At 43.3% G+C, this 24167-nt stretch overlaps 1 protein-coding gene across 1 annotated transcript in view; it reads left to right on the top strand.

The window, feature by feature from the left end:
• PARP1 (poly(ADP-ribose) polymerase 1) overlaps window positions 1-24167 on the top strand; it is a 50752-nt gene that overhangs the window by 18686 nt on the left and 7899 nt on the right. The window contains 23 exon segments of the mRNA XM_043963244.1: window positions 1468-1527; window positions 1530-1586; window positions 5356-5536; window positions 9602-9649; window positions 9652-9693; window positions 9696-9744; window positions 11249-11313; window positions 11316-11387; window positions 12943-13008; window positions 13011-13066; window positions 13068-13185; window positions 13830-13898; window positions 14801-14817; window positions 14819-14883; window positions 14885-14932; window positions 16465-16579; window positions 16581-16655; window positions 16758-16763; window positions 17808-17936; window positions 18319-18402; window positions 21491-21508; window positions 21510-21614; window positions 22999-23129. Coding sequence (XP_043819179.1) covers window positions 1468-1527; window positions 1530-1586; window positions 5356-5536; window positions 9602-9649; window positions 9652-9693; window positions 9696-9744; window positions 11249-11313; window positions 11316-11387; window positions 12943-13008; window positions 13011-13066; window positions 13068-13185; window positions 13830-13898; window positions 14801-14817; window positions 14819-14883; window positions 14885-14932; window positions 16465-16579; window positions 16581-16655; window positions 16758-16763; window positions 17808-17936; window positions 18319-18402; window positions 21491-21508; window positions 21510-21614; window positions 22999-23129 — 1676 coding nt within the window.

Genomic DNA, 24167 nt, shown 5'->3' with positions numbered 1-24167 from the left:
GGGCAAGACAAGCTAGAACCCAAGGTTCCCTGACTCCCAGGTCTGTCTAACATTTCATAAGACCAGATGTTCAAATATTCCAATATACCACTATTGGTGTATTAAAATTGGGTACCCTGTCCCTGTGGTTTAATATTGGGAACAATCCTTAACATTTTTTGTCAACAGTCCAAAAGAGCATGTACGTGAAAATTCATAAATTTGTAATTGTCTAGTAAAATGTTAACTGAATGGGGATAGAATAAGAAGAGTTTTTACAAATTTTGTGGGTGGACCAAAAAAAAAACCACAGATGTACTTTTATTATTAACAGGTAATTTAGCCTTGGTTTGTGTCAGCCATCTTGAAACTGTAACCCTCTAGCTACATATAATTTTTTTTCCATGTGGATAGAATACTGGACTGGAGAAAGGAAGACCTGAGTTCAAATCCAGCTTCAGGGGCAGCTAGGTGGCACAGTGGATAGAGCACCGACCCTGGATTCAGGAGGACCTGAGTTCAAATATGAGCTCAGACACTTGACACTTACTAGCTGTGTGACCCTGGGAAAGTCACTTAACCCCAATTGCCTCACAAAAAAAAAAAACAACAAAGAAACAAATCCAGCTTCAGACACTTTCTAGCTATGTGACCCTGGGCAGGTCACTTAACTTTTCTGTCTGTTTCCTCATCCTTAAATAACTGTTCTGAAATATGCTTCCTGTAGTTCTGGTGGCCCTGCTTCACAAAAGATATAATGGAGCTTTACAGGACAGGTCATCAAAATAATATTTGATAAAGAGGGATGGGATCTTCTTAATGAGAACCAGCAGAGGGTGATTGAATGAGGGTTTTTTGAGGAGTGGGGAGGGAAATGCCTGGAAAGAGGCAAACTGAGATGGGCTGAATTGTGTCATGAAAATTATATGAAAGATGTACCAGAACTCTTCTCTGTAGTCTTAACGATACTTCTTTTTTTTTTTTTTTTTTTTTTTTTTTGCTGGGCAATGGGGGTTAAGTGACTTGCCCAGGGTCACACAGCCAGTAAGTGTCAAGTGTCTAAGGCCAGATTTGAACTCAGGAACTCCTGAATCCAGGGCTGGTGCTTTATCCACTGCGCCACCTAGCCGCCCCCTTAATGATACTTCTTAAGACTTTAGTGCAAACAAAAAACGTGTTTCCCTCTTACAAGACTGTAGCTTTCAGAAAAAGTACTAATCTGTGTGGGTAAAGAGAATGTCTCATCAGGAATTCCCTATACCAACAAAATCACAGGTTCTGTGCCTACCTTCTCTTTTCCTCCCCCCTCCTGTCCATCCCCTATTATCAGTTGAAGCCTCAGCAAATGGGACTCCAAGACGAATTTGGCTGGGTGATTTGCCTACCTTCTAAAAGGGAGATCATTGAACAGGATCCAGGTCTAGTCCTTCAGGGATAGCAAGAATCAGGTGTTCCCAGTAGGTCTTTGAGCTGCCTTCTCTTCTGCAGACACAGACAGAGCTCATCTGGAACATCAAAGATGAACTGAAGAAAGTCTGTTCTACCAAATGACCTACAAAGAGCTGCTGATAGCCAACAAGCAGGACAGTGCCTTTGGGGACTCTGCGGTAAGCTAGACAGCATCAGGGTGGGTGGGTTTTACATTCTTTTTATTTTTGAAACCTGCGTCTTTATATCTCACCCAAGCTCAAAGTGCAGCCATACTACACCAGCCCAAGCAAATACCTGATTGACCTGGAAGTTTTAGCTCTCCCCCTCCTTATATAGCCTGGTGGGTGCATCCCTACTCCTGGGAGCTCTTGGTGCCGATACCCAGTAAGCCTCAGTTCTACTTCATCTCAGAATTCCCAAGCTCAAGTGATCTATCAGCCTCAGCCTCTCCAGTAGCAGGTAGCCCCATGGCCCTCTGCTGATATTTATTCATCTCAGCTCCAGCATTTATTGAGTCAGACCACTCCACTAAGGAAACAAAATGTCAACTCCTGCCCTCAGGAGCTCATATTCTCCTTTGTTGATATTCTTGTGTTACACATCTAGCTTTTGAATAGGATTGGGTTCTATTGTATGGGCTTTTTTTTTTTCAATGCATGGTGGCTGCTATTTATCTATATCAATGGTGTCAGACTCAAAAAGAAAGGATTCCCCCCTGCATGTTGACTTAGAAAACTACAGTTTATTTATCTTTGTTGTATTGTATCTTTATTTTGTTGAACATTGCCCAATTACATTTTAATCTGTTGGGCGTGCATCATGGGGGGTTTTGCTGGCTGGCCAAGTTTGACACCCCTGGTCTACACCATAGAATATCTGCTATTCTTACTCAGGGGATGGGAAGGGATCTATTTCTTATCATAGCAGAAGCCACTTTGGCCTTCCGAAATGTCACTGAGGGTGCTTCATCTACTTGTTTGTTCTTTTTAAAGTAATAAACATTTTATTTATAATTTGGAGTTCCAATTTTTATCCCTCTTTCTCTCCCTCCCTGAGGCAGTAAGCAATCAGATATGGATTATACATGTACGATTATGTAAAACATTATCATATTAGTCATTTTATGCTAAGAAAACTTGAAAAGAAAAAAAATAGCAATGCTTCCGTTGTGTTCCCTCAACATCATTTCTTTCTTTGGAGGTGGGTAGTATGCTCCATCATTCGTCTTTCGTGCTTGTATTGTTGAGAATAGTTAATTCATTCACCAGTTCTTCATCAAACAATATTGCTGTCTCTGTGCACAATGTTCTCTTGGTTTGCTTCACTTCACTATGCATCAGTTCATACAGCTCTTTCCAAGCCTTTCTGAAATCATCCTGCTTGTCAGTTCTTATAGCACAATAATTTCTATCACCATTATATACCACAGCTTGTTTAGCCATTTCCAGTTGATGGGCACACAAAAAGAGCTGCTCTACATATTTTTGTAACAAAAAATAGGTCTTTTTCTCTTTTGGGGGATGCTTCATCTACTTGTGCAAAGAGTGAAGGTTAGAATTGCATAGATACACTTGCCTTCTTCCTAACAATAGAAAATTGACCTTATGCATTCATTTGCCCTGGGAATAAGGCAATGCCAGTGTTGTATTGAGTGATTTGATACTTTGGCAAGATCCTTAAGTACCCCAAAATATATCTTAACACAAAGAGGTCCTTCAGAAAATGTTAATGCTAGATGAATATATGGCTATATGTAAATGTTTATTTATGTGTGTTATATGTGTATATACACCATAGGAATATGTAATAGATGTGAATATATGGAAAAGAAGGCATCTCTCAGTGGGTCTTTGTTCCTTCTGCACACCATCGTTTTTAGCCAAGGAAGCCTTGGTGTTATCCTTGACTCCACACTCTCCCTCACTTCATATGCCATCACTTCTCAGATGCTGCTATTTTACTTCCAATATCTCACACTCTTCCTTTGTACTTGACTCACAGTTACCATCACGTGTTTAAGTCCTTAATCACTTCTCATGTTTGAGCCTCCTAATTAGCCTTCCTACCTCAAGTGCCTCTCCTCCAATCATCCTTCACATAACTGTCAGTGGGATAGCTTTCCTGGCAATGTAGGTGATTTCCCTGCTCAATAAATTATAGTGACTCCTCTAGAATCAAATATAGATTGAACTGAAGTTCAGTCTGTAGAGCCTTTCAGAGTGTGCCCCCAATCAACCTTTCCAACTTTATTTTACATTATTCTCCTTGCTACACTGTAGTCCATGCAAACTTCAGCTTGCCATCCTCACAAAAAGCATCCATCTCCTAGATCCTGCCTTTTCTTTTCAATTTTGCCTTCTGCTTCTGGAATATCAGGGCAATTTTCCCTGATACTCTTGGAAGATGCTGTCTAAACTCTTACGTTGGTCATGCGTTTTCAGGTAGTGCAATGATTGCAAATTATCTCTCCTGGATCTATTTTCAGGTCAGTTGTTTTTCCAGGAGATATTTCATATTGCCCTCTTTTTAATTCATTTGGATTTGCTTTATTGTGTCTTGGTTTCTCATAAATTCACTAGCTTCCATTTGTTCAATCCTAGTTCTTAGGCAAGAATTTTCATCAGTCAGTTTTTTTATCTCTTTCCATTTGGCTTTTCATGCTGTTGACCTTTTTTCTCATAGCTCTCCTACATTGCACTCATTTCTCTTTAAATTCTTTCCTCCACCTTTCTACATCTTCTATCTCTCCTACTTTCTCTTTAAAGTCCCTTTTGAGTGCCTTCCATGGCCTGAGACCAACTCATATTTTCCTTGGAAGCTTTGGGTGTAGGGGCCCTGAAGATGTTATCCTCTTCTGAGGGTACCCCTCAATCTTCCCTTGTTGCTAAAGAAACTTTCTATTCTCAGCTTTCTTTGCTTGCTATCTTGCTGTTTTTTACTTGACCTTTTAGCTCCCTCTTACGGTGGAGCCCTACTTGCAAGCTATACTGCTGTCAAGCTTTAGAGGGGTCCCCAGGTGTTTGGGTTTGAGGGAGGACAGGTTTTCTCTCACCTGGCCTGGTCTGAAGGTAAACTTCAAGCCACTTGCTATTTAACCAGCCAGCAGAATGCGTGATGGTTTTTAGCTTCCCCAGCCTGTGCCTTCCCCCACCTGGGCCTCCTGCCGCCCCAGATTTCTTCCTGGTTCCCTGCTGGGTGGGAGATCCAAACTCCTCCTCAGGTCCCGCAGACACCCCTATGTTTTCCACCCCTACCCCCACTGCCAACTATTCCGCCCTCTCACCACTGAGGTAAGCTTAGTTCCAGAGGACGCTGGTGCTGCAGTTGATTCAGACCCCTTCCCAGCTTGTTTGGGGTCTTTGTCAGCATAGATCAGGGTGGATTCTGCTTGAAGCCCAGTATGGCCCCCCTCTGATCTGGAAAATATCTCAGTGTTTTTCTGTGGGTTTCGCAGCTCCGGGGCTTGTTTTATTGCTGTTGGGGGGGGGGTAATTGTGTCAGGAGCTCTGTGTGTTTAATGTCTTTCCTCTGCCATCTTGGCTCAGTCCATGCCTTTTCACCGGCCCTATCCTCATGCTTAAAATGCACTTCCGCTTTAGCTGCCCCACTTAAGGGGATCTCATGTTTTCTTAAAACCTCAGTTCAAGTTTCACTTTCTAAGTGAAGTCTTTCCTGGCCCCCCCCCCCCCAACTGTTAGTGCCCTTACTTGTAAAATTTTCATTGTACTTATTTTGTATGTTTGTGTCTGTGTTGTCTCCCCGATGGACTATGAGCTCTTTGAGGCCAGAGCCTTCCATTTTTGTCTTTTATCCCTAACACTTAGCACAGCATCTCTAACAGGGGCTTAATAAATGCTGATTAGTTGTCCACGTCTTTCCAACTCATAACAGTCAGATGTAGTTTTCTCTGACAAGTTGGGGTTTTTGTTCCTTCTCTTGCTGAAGATACTGGACAGAGTGGCCGACGGGATGGCTTTTGGAGCTCTTCTTCCCTGTGAGGAGTGCAAGGGACAGTTTGTCTTCAAGAGTGATGCATACTACTGCACTGGAGACATTACTGCCTGGACTAAGTGTGTTGCCAAGACACAGACTCCCAACCGGAAGGAGTGGATCGTCCCCAAAGTAAGTGGGCAAACTCAGTGTTGGAGGCTGGATTTGCCTGTTGGAGAATACTCATGAGTTTGTTCCTTATCCCACTGCCACAGCCCAGCAGATCCAGTGTCTTCTGTGTGAGTGAGACCATGGTTATCCAAGCCTTAGTCTTTCCCAAAAAAAGATTAATCATCTTTTTTAGTTATAGAACTATTTTCCAAAGTGTTTCCAACTTATATGAATCTCAATATATCCCTAAAACTCTTCTAGATTCTATAAGAAACATTTTGTGTTTTCCTCCCAAACCTTCATTTGAGAATATTTAATTACTTTTTGTTGTCATTCATTCATGTTCAACTCTTCATGATGTGGACCAACTGTCCGTGGGTTTTTCTTGGCAAAGATACTAGAGCGGTTTGCCATTTCTTTCTCCAGTTTTTATGTAGGTTTGGGGTGACTGTCTTGCCCGGGGTCACAGTAAGTATCTGAGATCAGATTTGAACTCTGGTTTTTCTAACTCCAGACTCAGTGCTCTTATCCACTGTGTCACCTAGCTGCCCCCATTTAATTGCCCAATTTTATTTATTTGTTTGTTATATTATTTTTATTAATGTGAATCAAACTACATTGATTAAAGAGGGTTTTGAAGTATTACTTAACTCCTAGAATGAAGGGAATAAGTTTGAGAAATGCCCTTTTTTTCCTTTTTTTTTTTTTTTCCCAGTTAACAAGCATTTACTTTCTTTCCTCACATTTGGGGGGGGGAATGACAAAACTCTACTAATAAATAGGCATAGTCAAGCAAAACAGATTGCCACATTGGCCATATGCCTGTTTCATTCTGAGTCTTGAGTCCATCATCACTGTTTGGAGGGTGAGTAGTATTCATCATCAGTCCTCTGTAGCAAAGAAAAAAATATGAGTACTCTACTTTGTGTTTATGGTCTCAAGTCTACCAGAAGAAACTCATTTTAAATTAATATCCAAGTGTTTCTAGCCTGAAGAGTGAGATACCCAAATTGGCATAGTTCCCCCACCCTCCCCCATGCCCTTCACTGTGACTCTGCCTGAACACAATTTTAGGTAACATTTACAGGAATCTCGAACCAGGAAAATGTCAAAATAGGTAAAAATGCAGTTTGATTAGTTAACATTACAGAAGTGTTGCAGTTACCCTCCCATTCCCTCTGGACTATTTCCCAAAAGGATCTGTGTGAGAGCTGTAGAGAGTCTTTTCTGAGTTGGTGGCAGGGGTGCCTCCATTTCCCTGGAGTAGTGGACATTTGATTGGGTCCCCTCTGACTAGAGCTACTCTTTGCTCAGAAGTTGGATACCACCTTTAACCATTTCCCTAAGGAAAAAAACTTTCTGACCTTGCCTACCAATCACCTGCCTTTCCTGGGACTTTTCCCTGGAGACTGGAAAGGGCTTTAGAAAAAATGATTCCTTAATACTTCAGGTTTTACTGAAAAGGAGGTTTTAAACATTCTTCTATATCTGGAATCATGGTTGGTTGTTGTATTGATCTAGAGTTCTTGTTTGTATTTACAATGTTGTTATTGTATCAATTCTTCCGGTTTTGTTCACTCTGCATCAGTTCACACACATGGTCATTTCTTAGGGCAGAAAAGTATTCTGCTATATTCCTGCGCCATAATGTATTCAGCTCAGTTGGTGGGCACTCCCTTTGTTTCTATTGCTTTCCCTTCACAAAAAAGAACTGCTATAAATATTTATGTGTATATGGATCCTTTTCCTCTTTCGGGTGTGCTCGGTTTAGTGACTTGGGGTGGGGGGGGCATAGTTCCAAATTGTTTTGCAGGATGGTTGGATCAATTCTCAGCTCCACCAACACTGCATTAATGTGCCTGTTTTCCTGCAAACCCCCCAACACTTGACATGGAAACTAACAATTTGGAATATGGCAGTAACTTGGATGAAGACATGGGATACTCTCATTCAGTAGACACACAGAGGAAAGGAAAAGCTAGTGCTTTAGCACAGTGCCTGGCACATAGTAAGTCCTTAATAGATGTTCATTGAATTAATGCCAAGAATTACTAAATCAAAATGCAGTAAGGAAATTATGAAACTAGGGGGTCAATGTAAAGTCTTGCATTTGAGTTTAAGGATAAGTGTGCATGTGCAGGAATGGAGAGACAAACCTTAACAATTCATACCAAAAAGACTCGGGAGTTAATGAAGTGAATGGACTCCAGAGCCCAATATGAATCAGCAGTGCCATGATTAGAAAGCAAACTTTAATCTGCATTAAGAATAATAACTGGGGGGGCAACTAGGTGGCACAGTGGATAAAGCACTGGTCCTGGATTCAGGAGTACCTGAGTTCAAATCTGGCCTCAGACACTTAACACTTACTAGCTGTGTGACCCTGGGCAAGTCACTTAACCCCAATTGCCTCACTTTAAAAAAAAAAAAAAGGAAGAAGAAGAAGAATAACTGGGGACAGCTAGGTGGCACAGTGAATAGAGCACCGGCCCTGGAGTCAGGAGGACCTGAGTTCAGATCCGGCCTCAGACACTTGATACTTACTAGCTATGTGACCCTATGCAAGGCTACATAACCCCAATTGCCTCACCCCCCCCCCCACCAAAAATAATACTGACACACATGCTTTTTTTTTTTTTTTTTGGTGGGGCATGAGGGTTAAGTGACTTGCCCAGGGTCACACAGCTAGTCAGTGTCAAGTGTCGGAGGCTGGATTTAAACTCAGGTCCTCCTGAATCCAGGGCCAGTGCTTTATCACTGCACCACCTAGCTGCCCCCGACACACATGCTTTTAATATTTGTAAAATGCTTCACACACAATGATGTTTTGTTTGAGAGATACTACAGGCATTATCCTCATTTTAGTTTAGTTGAAAGTGACTATCCTGTGGCTGCGTCTTGAGGTCTATAAATTATTGGATTGTTGTCATTCTACTTTGATAGTTTCATCTCTAGGACTTCACTACACAGGCCTGACGCAACAACCAAAAAAAAAAACCCCATAGTTTCTAAACTCTTCACTAAAGTAATTCCAAGTGATTCATTGGCATGACGGTGACCCTGGGCTCCCAAAATAGAGCATGGGCCCCTGGCAGGTCCTACCACTGAAAAGGCTTCAGTGATAAGACACATCTCACTGAGAACTAGCCCACATAAGTCAGCAAGATGCCTTATCAGAAGGTTGATAAATGTGTGGCCACTACAGTTTACAAGAAGTTAACTTGAGGTACAGGGAGGTTGTGACCAGCTTTGGAGAAGACACTTATAGTGGTGAAATGGTGGAACTTTGTGGAGCTTTATAATATATGTCTAATAAGTGCTTGGGGCCAATGGGTGGCACAGTGGATAGAGTGCCAGGACCTGAAGTCAGGAAGATCTGAGTTCAAAATCCAACCTCAGTTACTAGCTGTGTGCTCTGAGCAAGTCATTTAATCCTATTTGCTTCAGTTTCCTCATTCATAAAAATGAGCTGGAAAAGGAAATGGGAAATCACTCTAATATCTTTGCCCCCCCAAAAAAAAACCCAAATGGGGTCATGAAGAGTCAGACACAACTGAACAACAAAAAAAAAGTGCTTAGAACAAAGGAGGTAATAGTCCCCTACTGCTCAATCTCTCTCCAGTGCATGTGCACCTATGAGTTTGTTTAGACAATATTGTATTGAGTTCTGGGCACCAGGTTCTAAGACAACTGATAACTGATATGGAAAAAGTCCACCTGGATGGTTGAGCTCCAAAAAGGTCATGTGACCAGAGCCAGGACTAGGTGGGCAGCAGCCCAGGCTACCAAAGGTCACCAGAAGTGTTGGGCCAAGATCTGAACTCAGGTTCTTTGACTGTGTAGCCCTTTGTGTGATGGCTCCTATCACTGTTCTGTGTAATTGACTGGGGTTTTTCTAAGACTACTTTAAAATTTTTTAAAGACTAGAGTAATAAATTTAGTGAAATATGTCTGCTCCATCGATCTTTTGCTATACATTGTTACCCTCCAAGACAAAAACCTACATAGAAAAGATTTTCAGACAGCAGCTACAAGTTTTAGAGTTGTCAAAGTAGGTTTCTGACTTCCTTAAACTTCTATTCTGTAGGAGTTCGGGAAATTGCTTACCTCAAAAAATTTAAGTGCAAAAAGCAGGACCGATATTCCCCCCAGAAGCTACTGCCCCAGCTTCAAAGCCACTGCCTCATCAGTGGCAGCCCCTCCCACTGTGAACTCCTCAGCCCCAGCAGGTAAGTAAGTAGCTCGGGATAGAGGGGGGCCCTCTGGAACTCCTCTGGAAGCCCCGCAGACTAGCCTGGTGTGGCCACTTTTGCAGCAGCTGGACAGGGGGGTGAGGAAGAGGATGTGTACAGAAGGTTTACCATTGGCCCAAAGTAGGGGCCTATGACCTTTCACTTAGTTAATGAGGAGCCTTGTTCTTCTGGGACCTCTCTGCTATAGAGTCCCTTCCCCTTTGGTGATTTTCTTCTCTTCTACCCCTGTCCCCTTTTCCAAGAGGACATCAAAAGGCCCGGTGAAGCTTTATTGTCATTCAGAGAAACTGTAAGCTTTGGGAGGGCAGTAAACTTTTATTTTTCTTTATAGTCCCACCAACTTCTGCACAGGAACTGGACACACACTAGGTGTTTAATAAATGCTTGTTGGTTGGTTGTTAGATTCTAGCGACAGACCCTGTGGTGCCTATTGAGGCCCTTTAGGCTTATGTCGGTTTTTTGAGTTCAGAGTGTCCTACTGACCTTTCACAGCACACGATGCTGTTGTAAATCTCTTCCGTACTTACCCTTGGTCTTTCCCTCAGGGACAGTCTTTGGGCCCAGAGGTTCTTTTGGACGAAGTAAAAATTGCAAGGCCAGGGACGTTATTATTGGTGTTACTGCGAGGACTCCTGAAACATGGCAGTGATTATAACAACGATCTATCCCTTTTTTCCCCCCCAGGGGTAGGTGGGGTCAAGTGGCGCTAATTCTTAGATTCACAGCCTGCTTTGTCTACCCAGTGGCTCTGGGAGTTTGTCTTTGGTTGATGTGAGCACTGTGTGTGTTAGTGCTGCTGATCTGCTGGGCTCTGTCTCCCTAATGTGGCCTGGGCTGCTTAGACACTCATAGATACACAAATGGAAGGAATCTCCTAGACCATGCAGGGCTTTCATTTTACAGAATTGTCACAAAGCCACAGGGAAGGGGACAGTCCTTTATTAAGTGCCTGCTTTGTGCCAGGTACTCTGCTTAGCACTTTATTATTTCATTTGATCCTCACACAAGAGCTCTGGGATTTGGATACTATTACCTCCCCCATTTGCAGTTGAGGAAAACTGAGCGGGACAGGTTAAATGATTTGCCTAGGGTCCCACAGCCGTGCAGTGTCTGAAGCCTAATTTGAAACTTCTTTCTTTCTGACTCCAGGTCCAGCACTTTATACACAGTGTATGGTATATATACACTTCATACCAGGTTAGGTTGTGTCTAGAGCAGGATTTGAACCCCAAGTTCCCTGACCCCCGGATCTAATGCTCTTTACACTGTACCACAATAACCAGACAAGCATGAGGATGGGTCAACACAGATCCACCTCCAGGCAGCTTCCTAAGTGGTCCTACAGAAGGGGACGTTGTTAGCAATTTGGCATTCCCCATTTTCTGCAGTGTCTGGTTTCTCTCCCATGCCCCACCCCCCTCATCTGACTCCTAGGAGCACTGTGGTGTCATCTCTGCTTGATGGTTGTGTTTCTTCTATCATAGACAAGCCTTGTCTAGCATGAAAATTCTGACCCTGGGGAAGCTCTCCAGAAACAAGGCTGAAATGAAGCCACAGTGGAAGAGCTTGGGGGGAAGCTGACGGGGACAGCTAACAAAGCTTCCCTCTGCATCAGTACAACAAGTGAGTTTGTCTCTGTGCCTGCCATTGTCCTTTCTCAAGCCTGTGGAACCCTGGGCTTGGGGGGGCCCAGGGGGAGCTTTTACTAAAGCATTGTGAAGTCTTGAGCACCTATCTGAGCCATGCAGCAGTGGGGTCTGCAGGAACAGTGAGCCATGGTCCTGCTTTTGGAGGGACTGATTAGTCTGGTTGGAAAACAGTTTTAAGAGACGTGAAAACCATCATGGAACACGTAGGCACACCTTGCCTTTCTTCATCTTCAGTGCCTAATAACCAAACCCCTGCTCCAGAGTTGGGGCTTTCCTGAGCTGGAAGAATCCCTCTCCCCTCCCTCACGTTGTCCCCTTGAGATTATTTCTTTTATATTTATCTAAAGAGTAGAGAGGTAAGGAGGGGGCCCAGGTGAATGATGACCACAGGCCTAAGTGGCAGCAGGGAAACCATGTGTCTGGTGGTCATGTTTCATTCCTTGATGTGTGCTGCTGTTAACAGCTGGGATGCTTATAGAAGCCATGGGGCTGAATTTGCTGGTTTCCTGGACTTAAATATTTAATATGGAGCTGTTTGCTTCTTTTCCCCCAGATGTAGGCCACATGGGAAATGGTTGTGTATGCTTTTACTTATTGCCTCATCCAGGAATTGCATTGGTCTAAAGAATTGCTTAAGTGCATGAAATAAAATCCATAGAAATTATTACAAAGGAAACCAACTATTATAAAAATGATATTTTGAAAAACAAGTTCATGGACCCTAGTTTTAAAAGCACCAGCTGAAATTTTGGGTTAATGTGTATTCTAGAATCATAAATGTGAAGCTGGAAGCAAACTCAGAGGCCATCTAGTCAACTCTTCATTTTACAGATAAGGGACCGAGGCCTAGGGAGGTCCCATGATTAGCCCACAGTCCTTACATTATTTTTCATTTTTTAGTGTATCTGTCACATCTCCTCTTGGGAGGGACCTCCTTTTTTTCCCTCCATTGTCCACAATGCCTCACACAGTATCTTGCCCAGAGTCATGTACTCAGTAAATATTTGATGATGCAGAGTGAACTTGTTCAATTAGCATTACTGTAGTTGTAATAGTATTTTATTTTTTTTCCAGTTACATGTAAGATAGTTTTCAACATTCACCTTTATAAGATTTCGAGCTCTAAAATTTTCCCTCCCCTCTTCACAAGACAGCAGGTACTTCTGATATAGGTTAAATTTTCACATTAGTCATGTTGTGAACGAAGAATCAGAACAAAAGGGAAAGAAAAAAAGTAGAAATAGTATGGTGTATAGTTGTAATAGTATTGAAGAAAAGGAAAGGAGCCAGGAGAAAGGGATTGGATTTTTAAAAAGAAAAAATAGGATCCAAGAATCACCCCCTCATTTTACATTTCTCTAACTGAACCTAGGGAGATTATTGTGACTTGGTAGCAAGTGGCAGTGGCAAGATTTGAACCCTCATCCTTAGATTCCAGCATCTTGCCCTTTCTTTTCCTTGGGATAATATGCTTTATCAAATGTAGTTTTGAATTTTGATCTTGACTAGCTTCTCATCTATTTGAACAGAGGAGGTTGAGAAGATGAGTAAGAAGATGGAAGAGGTCAAAGGAGCCAATGTGCGTGTAGTGTCAGAGGATTCCTCCAAGATATCTCCGGTTCTGGCAAGAACCTCCAGGAGTTGCTCTCTCTGCAACACTTTGTCGTCCTGGGGTGCTGAAGTGAAGCAAGAACTTGTTGAGGTGAAGCAAGGAGGGAAGTCAGGTGTCCCTTCTTCTAAGAGAGTAAGGGTCAAGTCAAGGAGGGAAGAAGGTGAGTTCAGAGGAGGCTTCCTCCAGGTCCTGTCCAAAGACTGGCTTGGCTTGGCTTGGCTTGGCTCTCAGTGTACCAGGGCCATGGTGGCTGTCTCACTCCACTGGCTTCTCAGTTTATGCACTGAATTGCAGGGTTTTCTTAGACTTGACCTAATGTTGCCCAGCTGAGTCAAGCTGTGTTATCTATCTAGTGCCAATCAGGTTCCTCAGCAGCCATAGAGTCCAGCCCAACCTAGAAGTTACCTCCCCCACCACAACATGCCCACGAGTTGACCAGCCTCTGCAAGGAGTAAGGATTCACCCCCACTTGAGGCTGCCCTGTCTACTTTGGGTTGGCTCTCATTGTTTGAACAGTGGCATCAGGTCTGAATTTGCCACTATGCTGTGTGCTCCTGTCTTTTGGAGCCAAATAGCAAGTCCGAAGCCTGCTGTCCTCCCCCTGAGCCTTCTTTCCTCCAGCCTACTCACGTCCAGTACCTTCTGCCAGTCCTCACGACACCATTCCAGTGCCCTTCACAGTCTTGGTTGCCCTCCTGGATACATGCACTTTCTCAGCGATTTGCTTTCATGTTAATGAGACTGCAGCCCTTCCTTTTCCTAAAGCAGCCCCTCACTCACTACCTTTCTGTCTCTCCTTTGCAGGGACGAGCAAATCTGAAAAGAAAATGAAATTAACACTGAAAGGTGGAGCAGCTGTGGATCCTGACTCTGGTGAGTGGCATGTACAGGGTTGAAAAGGAATCTTAAAAGATTTTTGTGTAGTGTTTGAGAAGATCTAAAAAGGTTTGCCTTAGAAATTACTCTTTCTTCTACCCCACCCCCAATCCTTTATTATTTTAATTATGAACATATTATTTTGTAGTTACATGTAGAGATAGTTTTCAACATTTGTTTTTATAAGATTTCTAGTTTCAAATTTTTCTCCCTCCCCTCTCCCCAAGACAGCAAGCAATCTGATATAGGTTATATATGTACAATCACATTAAACATATTTCTGTATTAGTCATGCTGTGAAAGAAGAATTAGAGCAAAAGGGAAAAACCTCAAAAAATAAACAAACACACAAAAATAGAATGGTTCAATCTGCATCTAGATTCCATAGTTCTTTTTTCTGGATGTGGAGAGCATTTTCCATCGTGAGTCCTTTGGAACTGTCTTGGACCGTTATTGCTGAGAAGAGTCGGGTCTGTCACAATTGATCAATACACAATGTTGTTGATACTGTGAAGTTACTTATTCTTCTGAATATGTTATCTAACATTGTCTTTGTTTTCCTCCTCCCACCCTCAGCCTGTAGGATAGGTATTGAATTGTAAGTTGGTGTGATTGAATTCAGTCGGCATCTTACCCCCTTTAGAGTTTCCTGCCTAGAATCCCCCTCTTCCTGGGATATAATCCTCACTCCTCTATGGTAAAAGGAAAAGTTTAGTGTGCTGGGAAAGAATTCTGGAGTCCACAGGAATTGGATTCCAATTCTAGCTCACCGCGTTTACTATACCGGGAGAATGGGAGTGGACTGGATGGCAGGTGGCCTTTGAGGTCTAAGTCCAACTGTATATGGTGATTATTTCAAAATGGCTTCTAGAACTGAGTCCTTTGCCCTCTTTGATCAGGGCTCGAGGACTCTGCCTCATGTACTTGAAAAAAATGGGAAAATCTTCAGTGCCACTCTTGGCCTTGTGGACCTTGTTAAAGGACAACTCCCTATTATAAGCTGCAGTCCTGGAGGATGATCGAGAACTCAGGTGAGTTCTTGGGCCAGGGTTGTACGTGAGTTAGAGCAGGTTTTGGAGTGATGGGTTCAGTGAGTTTCACAACACAATCTGAGAGTTGGAAGTGCCACCAACAGGCCCTCACTTAAAGGCCTCCAGTGAAAGGGAACCTACTCAGTTGGGGGTGTCTCTTAATAGTGAAGAAGGGCTTCCTTCAATAGGGCCCTAAATCTGCCCTGTGAACTCATCTGTTCTTTCTTCCTAGTCCTGCCCTCTCTGGGCCCAAGCAGAACAAAATAGGGGAAATTCCTTTTCCAATGAAGGAGCTCCAATATTTGAAGACATCCATGATTCTCTCCCCAGTTTTTTCTGGCTAAACACCTACCCTTCCTTGAACTGATCATTTTATCACCGTACCTTCTCATCCTGCTAGGACTTGTCCATAAGGCCTTCCTCTGCATATTTTAATGTTAATTACATAGTCCATTGACTAATAAGAGCCAACATTTATATATTGCATTTAAGGCTTGTGAAGCCTTTGCCTTTATTAGTATTAACTGTATTTCATCCTCCCGACAATCCTGAAAGCTAGATGTTGTTATCGTCCCCATTTTACAAATGAGGAAAGTGAGCAGCATGGAGGTTAAGTGACTTGCCTAAGCAAGTCTCTCTCCCAGCTAGTGAGAGTGAGGCCAGATTCAAATTCAGATCTTCCTACCAGCAGACCAGCCACTACCCACTTCCTTTTCCTAGCTTGCGTTTTTTTCCCAGTGGTCATTATTAGTTACCCATGGCACAGGCTGTTGTGCCTGCTTTGTCTCCTTTACTTTCTGGGCCGCTGACGGTTAAAATTCTTTGAAGATGGTAGTGGTGTTTGTTTCATACATGACTAGAGTGATCTCAATGTGAAACTGATGGGGCTTCAGCCCCATTGATAGGTCACACACCCAGGATTTGAGTGCATGTCTTCTGACCTCCAAATCCTAACTGTTTCACAGCATCTCATGAATGGTTACTTTAACCCAAGCACCCCCTTCTTAGAGAGTAGGAGGTAGTTGTGTTTTGTTTTCCCCCCTCTCCTCCAACCTTGGGGTTCATAAGGAAGTTCTGTGGTCCAGAAAGGACAAGACTTAAGAGTTCCAAGTTACCGCTGTTGAGGGTCAGAGCAAAGGGTTTCCTGGCAGGGCTGTAGTGTCTGTCTGTTGTCTGTCTGTCTCAGGAGGGGTAGCAGGGATTCCATAGGACTTTTTTGGGGTGATGTTGATGGGGAGATTCTTTAGCAGTCAGGAATGATGCTTTTAGAATCTTTAGGCCAGCCTGAAACCAATGCTAAAACACAGGTTACTGCTGACCTTGATGTAACATTTATGGGGAAGTAAAGAACTTGTGTTTTTCCTAAACTTTATAATTGTCTTTGGGTTGGTTTTGTGTTGTTGCAGTTTAATAAAGTTTTTTGGAAAAAGTCTTTTCCCCATTAGAGGTACAAGCACTAAAATTCAGGCCTTTTGACTCTGTTTTTTGTCTCCCCTCTTCCTCCCCCTACACCTTCATGCCTCTCCCTCCAGGTACTGGATATTTAGATCTTGGGGCCGAGTGGGCACTGTGATTGGCAGCAAATAACTAGAAAAGATGTCATCCAGGGAAGATGCCATCGATCACTTTTTGAAGTTATATGAGGAGGAAAACAGGCAACTCCTGGCATTCCAGCAACTTCACTAAATATCCCAAGAAGTTCTACCCCTGGCGATTGACTATGGCAGGTAACCATCTATACCCTTCCATCAGAAACAGCATGCTCTTTCCTAGAGCTGGTGAAGGGAGGTTTCTGCTTTTAATTTAACAGGAAGAGATAAAGGAGGGAAAGGTGGAAGAAGAATATAAAGCCTTTTGTTGGAGAGACCAACATCTTTAAAAGAGTGGGCAGTGAAGCAAAGGCCCAGACCCCCAGCCCAGCTTCACAAATTAGAAGGAGCCGGCTTCCCTAGTTCATAGTCCAAGAGAGAGCTAAGGAGCTTGGCTGCCAGATTTAAATCGAATGCTGTCCCTGGTTTCACAAGGCCTTGAAAGTGCTTTGTTCTCTTGCTCTCCCAAAAAGAGAAGAAAGGACATCTTAAGTTGTTGTTTGTGGGATCTCCCCCTTAATAGTGCCCAGGTGCTTGCAGATTAGGTATTTTCTCTACCTGTCTATTTCTACTAGGGAGCTCTTAGCTTTTCTTTTCTTTTTTCTTGTTTTTTTTTTTGGTGGGGCACATGGGGGTTAAGTGACTTGCCCAGGGTCACACAGCTGGTAAGTGTCTGAGGCCGGATTTGAACTCGGTCCTCCTGAATCAGGGCCCATGCTTTATCTACTGTGCCACCTGCTGCCCCCACTCTTAGCTTTTCTTAAGGATTTTTTGTTTTTGTTTTTATTTTAAACATGCTTCTCTTTTTTAATGATTCATTTTTTAACCCCCCCCCCCCCCCAAAAAAAAAAAAAAAAAACAGTTTATTGCCCATCTGACCCTGGAACAAGCCTCTCATTACCTCCAGACAATGCCTCTAAGATTTCTAAAACTGCTAGTGTAATTGTTCCCTTACTGTGACCCTTGTTGGGGACCTTCAATAAAACTGAAGGTCTGGTGAATGGGATGGGGAAAGCCCATTGAGAAATGCAGGTCTGTACCATTAAGACCTTCTTAGACTTCTCTCTCCATCCCTTAATCAATTGCTCAAAACCTATAGTGACCGTTACAGTGCAGATATTAGACTATACTCTCCCTGAAGGCAGCTGTAGTGATCATTACAATGTAAATATTAGACTAGAACGATGTCCTGGAAGGCCTGGATTAATTTTGCCCTTTTTGCCACCTGAAGCATCCTTCCCTGCTTTCAGTGATTTTATTTTCTGTTTCCTCCGCCTCTCCTTCAGGATGAAGAGGCCGTAAAGAAGCTGACTGTCAGTGCTGGCACCAAGTCGAAACTCCCCAAACCAGTTCAGAACCTCATCAAGATGATCTTTGATGTGGAGAGCATGAAAAAGGCCATGGTGGAATTTGAGGTTATTGTACATTGTTACCTTTGACAGTGTTGGGTGGCATGAGGGGCTGAAGGGGTTAGTGGATAGGGCACAGGTCTCTGGGCCTCACTAACCTCTGCTGACCCAGAGCCATCACTTCCCTCCTAGCATATGAGGCCAGCTCTGACACATGAAGGGAGCTTCCTCATCTGAAAGTTAACCCTAGAGTGAAATTACAGGTCAGGCTCAGTCCTGTATTAGTGAGCGCTAGTTATTCCTTCCTTTAGGGTAATTGGTATGAATCCTTTGTATTTCCCCAGAGGGCATGGGTCTTATCTGTTCACTCCAACTCGGAATTAAACTTGGAGGTATCATCCCATAGCATTTTAGGAAACCACTTTTAATGGAATAAATCTCTCATCAGATTGACCTTCAGAAGATGCCATTGGGAAAGCTGAGCAAGAGACAGATCCAGAATGCATATTCAATCCTCAGTGAGGTCCATCAGGTAAGCATGAAGCATGCTACTTTCACATACCACCACACCCTCTCTCCCTTCCATTCACCTTCATTTCTCCAAGACTACGACGCATTTCATTAGTCACTCAAGGCTTCTGTTGAGCCAACTCCTTATAGAGGTCAGGCTGTGATTTGGAGCAGGAAGGAAGTAGTGAGAGTATAAGCTTTTAAAAGAATCTCAGTTAATTTAAGAAAATAGAAGTGCTTTAAGCAGAGCTAAATGGGTAGCTGGTTTTTATCTCCAGAGTTTCTGTTAGGATGAAATTCAAGAAAAGGGAAAAAATAATTGTAAGAAACATAGTAAACCTAATTTTTTTTTAAGTTAAAAAACTTTCTGGAGATTTTGATTTTCGCATAGAAACTACCCTTCTATATAGTGTTACTGAGGACATTTGGGTGGTGGTGGTAGTTGTTGAAATCAGTACGCAAACAAGAAGTTAAACAGTAATGTTCATGAATATGGAGTTTTCAAGTGGGGTATCCTTTTTTTAAGCCACCATAGAAGACCTGCCATCATAGTCTTGACCTTAGAGTTAGCCAGTTCAACTGTGCCTTGTCTCCACCCTTGGATTCCTTTCTCCCTCGTCCTGCCACTCATAACACCCTGCCCCCTTCAGCCATTCTTTTTTTTTTTTTTTTTAAGTAATGGGTATGTTGCTGAGTCAAGCTTTTTATTTATTTATTTTTGCAGGCAGTGAGGGTTAAGCGACTTGCCCAGGGTCACACAGCTAGTAAGTGTCACGTGTCTGAGGCCAGATTTGAACTCAGGTCCTCCTGAATCCAGGGCCAGTGCTTTATCCACTGCGCCATCTAGCTGCCCCCCCCCCAGCCATTCTTACTCCTATGCTCCCAAATAACATTGGAGGGCATCCATAATCACACCAAGTTTATTACAAATTTATGTTAGCTAATCTCAACCAGGCTCTCACAGGCTACTCAACAAACCCTTTATTCTTCTCGATTGACTTTCTGTCACCATTCCAAATCATTCCAGAGCTTTTCTCTCCTCAGCCCACTCCACCCTCCCTCAGCTTATGGTCTTGCCTTCTATTTTATTGAGAAAATGGTGACCATCCATCGTGTATTCTTCCTATTCTGCATCTTGAACTCTGCTGTATATTCACCATATGCTCACTTGCTTTCTTCTCCTTTGTGGCAGCCTCTGAGAAAAAAATGTCCCTCTACTAGAGGTAGAAGCTGCCTTCTAGTTTGTAACTGCAGTGATCATTGACTCATCTACCTTGGTGACATCGAGAGAGACAGGCAGAGACAACACTCATGTACACACACACACTCTCTCTCTCTCTCTCTCTCTCTCTCTCTCTCTCTCTCTGTCTCTCTCTCCCTCTCTCCCCCCGGGCTCCTGTAATCATGCCAATCTCTCCCCTCTGGCCCATCTTTGATACAGCCTAGATAATAAATCCCTAAAACACAGGTCTGACCATATCACTCCACCTGCTCCAAAAACATGGAATCGTTCCCTTGGCTGCCAAAATAAACTTCTCAGCTTAGCGTTTTAAGACCCATCACAGTCTGACTCCCACTTGCCTTTCCAGACTTAACTAAATATTGCTCCTCCTTCATGCTCTCTGCATTCAGGCAGACTGAAGTCCTTAACCAGCTTCTTCATGAATGTGAAGTTCCCTTTTCCACCTCTGCATTCACACAAGCTGTCTACATTCTCTCCCACCACCCACCCCTCACTCCTCAATTCCTGGAACAAGTGAGCAAATGCACTCCTTATTTCTTAGAATCTCTGCTTTCCTTCTGAGGATCAATGTCAGTTCTCCAGAGCAGTTACCGCTCTCTCCTCCTTTAAAGTATTTGTTTTTAGATATCAGTGTGTATTTTATTTGTCCCAGGAGAGTGGAGTTCATTGAGGGAGGAAACTATTCCTTTTTTCCTTTGTCTGTGTTGAGCACCTAGCTCAGTGCCTGCCTTGCATGTGGTAAGTGCTTGGGAGGTGGCTGTTAAATGAGCTGACACTTGAAGGTGAAAATACAGCTTGCAGTTAAATCGCAGACCTGCCAGCGAAGAGGCCACAGCATCTTTTACTTGGAAGGGGAAGATACTCACGCTGGATCCAGACCCAGCAAAGGGCAGAGAGTCTTTAGGGAGATAATATTCCTCGTAACCAATGGAGAGGATTCCCAGAAAGTGAGCTGCTACCTGACAATGGTGTCTGTCCTTGATGCTGAGGATAGCGCTCCTTCCCATTAGGTGTTAGGGCAGGGAACTTGGGAGGGGACGAGAGAAGGAAGTCCTACGTCCAAGAGGCTATGCCTTGTCCAGAGTCACTGTCCACCATGTGCAGGTTCATTAAACCTTTGTCTTCCTTTGGCTGCCAGGGGGTCTCTCTACCAGTTTTCACCCTGGTGAGCCAACTTTTATTGAACCCCTTTGTACACATTCACTAAAATAGATCTCCATCAAACCGAGGGCTGACTTGCAAGTGCAATACAAGATAACTTGCTATACACAATTCCCTGATGAGAACATAGAAAGATTGAATAGAAGCCATTTAAATGTAAAGAATGGATTTGGCTGTTTTGTTTTTTTTCCCCAGAAACAACTTTTACCAAATGCCCAGTCTCCACATTCATTAATACTATTGGGTTTTTTCCTTCTTTTTTTTTTTTTTTTTTTTTTTTTTTTTGCAGAAGCAATGAGGGTTAAGTGACTTGCCCAGGGTCACACAGCTAGTAAGCATCAAGTGTCTGAGGCCATATTTGAACTCAGGTCTTCCTGAATCCAGGGCTGGTGCTTTATCCATCTGCCACTTAGCTGCCCCCATTACATATTATTAATCCTTTATTGAGTCCTGGTTTTAAGAACAACCAAATGTCCTCAGTAACACTATATGGAAGGGTAGTTTCGGGGAGGCAGGGGTGATCCTAGGTACTTCCCATGGTCATCATACCCTCCACTTAGACCTGTCTGGAGTAATATAGTTTTTGTGGTATCCTAAGCAGGGAGAGAAACTGGGGTGGGGGGTGCTAATTTGCACAATAATCAGCTCCCTTCCCTTTCTCATTCTTAACTGTGTTTACCTCCCTTTCTGGTGTCTTCTCCTGCAGGTGGTGTCCCAGGGTGGCCAATGACTCTCAGATTCTCGACCTCTCCAATCGCTTCTATACCCTGATCCCCCATGACTTTGGAATGACGAAGCCTCCACTCCTGAACAACATTGATTGTGTGCAGGTAAGAACATCTGGGCAGGCAGGCTGGAGAAGGCTGCTGACTCCTGGTCCTTTAAACACACACACCTATCACCTCTTCTCAAGTATCATTGCAGATACATCTCAGCACTTAGATATTATTATTTTTATTTATACACACACACACATATATATATATATATATATGGGGGGGGCAGGGCAGTGAGGGTTAAGTGACTTGCACAGGGTTACACAGCTGGTAAGTGTCAAGTGTCTGAGGCCAGATTTGAACTCAGGTACTCCTGAATCCACGGCCGGTGCTTTATCCACTGCGCCACCTAGCTGCCCCTGAATTGCATTTTATATTGATCTTCCTCTAAGTGCTGATCATCAGCACTTAGATGAATGCTTTCTGAAGTAAGATGTTGATGGAGGCATTTATTGGCACAGCAGACTCCATCTGCTCATAAAGAATTGGCTGAAGGGAGAGTTAAACTTGTCTCGCTCTCTTGCCTTCCAAGCAGCAGTATATCTTAGGTATATAGCATGTGGATGAGTCAGACGCAGTGGAGACCAGAAATCCCAAGTAGGGGGAAAGATATTTCTTTCTCCATTTCCTTAGGCCGTTCGTAATGTGGAAAGCCTCCCCTCCCATTAGAAGAACAGCTAATCAACAAGCATTTATCTACTGTGGGTCAGGAATTTCAAGGTCTTGTTGCAATCGCCTTATGGTTATACTCCCTTCCTCAGTTTTCTCCTCTTCAATCATTCCCTGCTCAGATGCCTATGTTTGACCATGTCACACATACCTGTACTAGAAGGCCTGTTTGGCATTTCAAGCCCTTCACAGTCTGGCTCCTTCCTGCCTTCTCAGTCATCTTAGTCTGTATTCCCTCAGTACAGTCTACAATTCGGCTACACTGGCTGCTTGACCATGCTTGCGAATGAGATCTCTCATCTCTGTCTCCATGCCTTTGCATTTGGCTGTGCCCCATGCCATAAATGCTTTTGCTTCTCATTTCTGCCTCTTAGCGGCCCTTGTTTCATCAGATGTCGCCCCAGCTGCCAATGCCTTCCTTGTCCACTCTGTACAAATCTTGTCTATACCATCTGGAGGGCAAGAGCTGGTTCTGCTTTTCTTTGTATCCCCAATGCTTGGCACAGTGCCTGGCACAGAGGAAGCCACATAGCTATACTTAGTGACTGGTTTGATTGACCAGAATTAGTCCCATGTAAGGGTGACTCTTTTATTTCTTATCCTTCCCCCCATCATCTATACCAACAACTCAAGACCGTCACATTTTCCCTTGGGGAACTTGTAGCATACTGTTTTCCATACAGGACAGGGTCAGGCCCTATAAGTTAGCTGTCATACCTATCACAGTTTGGATGGAAACTCAGCATCTGACCCATTTTTGATTCTCCAGGCCAAAGTAGAAATGCTGGACAACCTACTGGACATGAGGTGGCGTATAGTCTCCTCCGTGGTAGGGTCTGAAGATTGCAGCAAGGATCCCATTGATGTCAATTATGAGAAGCTTAAAACCGATATTAAGGTAACAGTGATCCCTTTGGTTTGCTAAGGGACTGGACATTTGACTACATCATAACCTAGCCTGTCTCAGCAGTTGAAAAATAGCTTTTCTTTATAAAACTGAGCTCCCTAAGCCATGGGCCTTAACCTTTAAAGTAAGAGTTCTTAACCTGGAGTCCAGGTGCATGAACAGAATTTCATGGGGTTTATGAACTTGAATAGGAAGAAAAAATTACATTATTTTGAGAAAGGGTCCATAAGCTTCACCAGACTATCAAAGGGGCCCCTGACATCCCAAATTACCTGATTTAGAAGGATCTATAAAGTACTTTCTGTTTGGTTCACAAATAACAGATGTAGTCTTGTCTTTTCCTTTTTTTTTTTAACTGCCTCCATTTCCAACTGGGTTGACTCTCCCTCTTCAGGTAGCTTCTACTCATGGGGACCCATTTGTTTTGTTTTGTTCTGTTTTTTTAAAAATTTATTTATTTTTGCGGGGCAATGGGGGTTAGTGACTTTGCCCAGGGTCACACAGGCTAGTAGTGTCAAGTGTCTAGAGGCTGAATTTGGGTCCTCTTGAATCCAGGGCCAGTGCTTTAACTACTGTGCACTAGCTGCCCCCTGGATTAACTTTTGTTTTGTTTTAGTGAGGCAATTGGGATTAAGTGACCTTGCCCAGGGTCACACAGCTAGTAAGTGTTAAGTGTCTGAGGCGGATTTGAACTACACGGTACTTCTGACCTCCAGGGCTGGTGCTTCTATCCACTGCGCCATCTAGCTGCCCCACCGGATTAACTTTAAGACACATACCTGTCTCTGGTTTTTAGGGGCTCTGAGAAAATGGCAACTAAGCAAACCTCTACCAGTTGATAGGATTCTTTCTTTAATAAATAAAAATGGCAGAGACAGACCAATCTTAAAAGTGAAGTGTGATTCAGCCCTAGGTGGGCAGCTACAGAGTCAGAAAGACCATTAGCTATAGAGTCAAGACCCTGTGTTCTAATCCCACATCTTTCATACTTCGTATCTTTGTAAGATTGGACAGGTCATGAAGCTCCCTGA

The sequence above is a fragment of the Dromiciops gliroides genome, chromosome 4, assembly GCF_019393635.1.
Source record: "Dromiciops gliroides isolate mDroGli1 chromosome 4, mDroGli1.pri, whole genome shotgun sequence".
Classification (NCBI taxonomy): Eukaryota; Metazoa; Chordata; class Mammalia; order Microbiotheria; family Microbiotheriidae; genus Dromiciops; species Dromiciops gliroides.
Note: the sequence above shows the minus strand (reverse complement) of the source record. Positions and strands in the feature narration are given on the sequence as shown.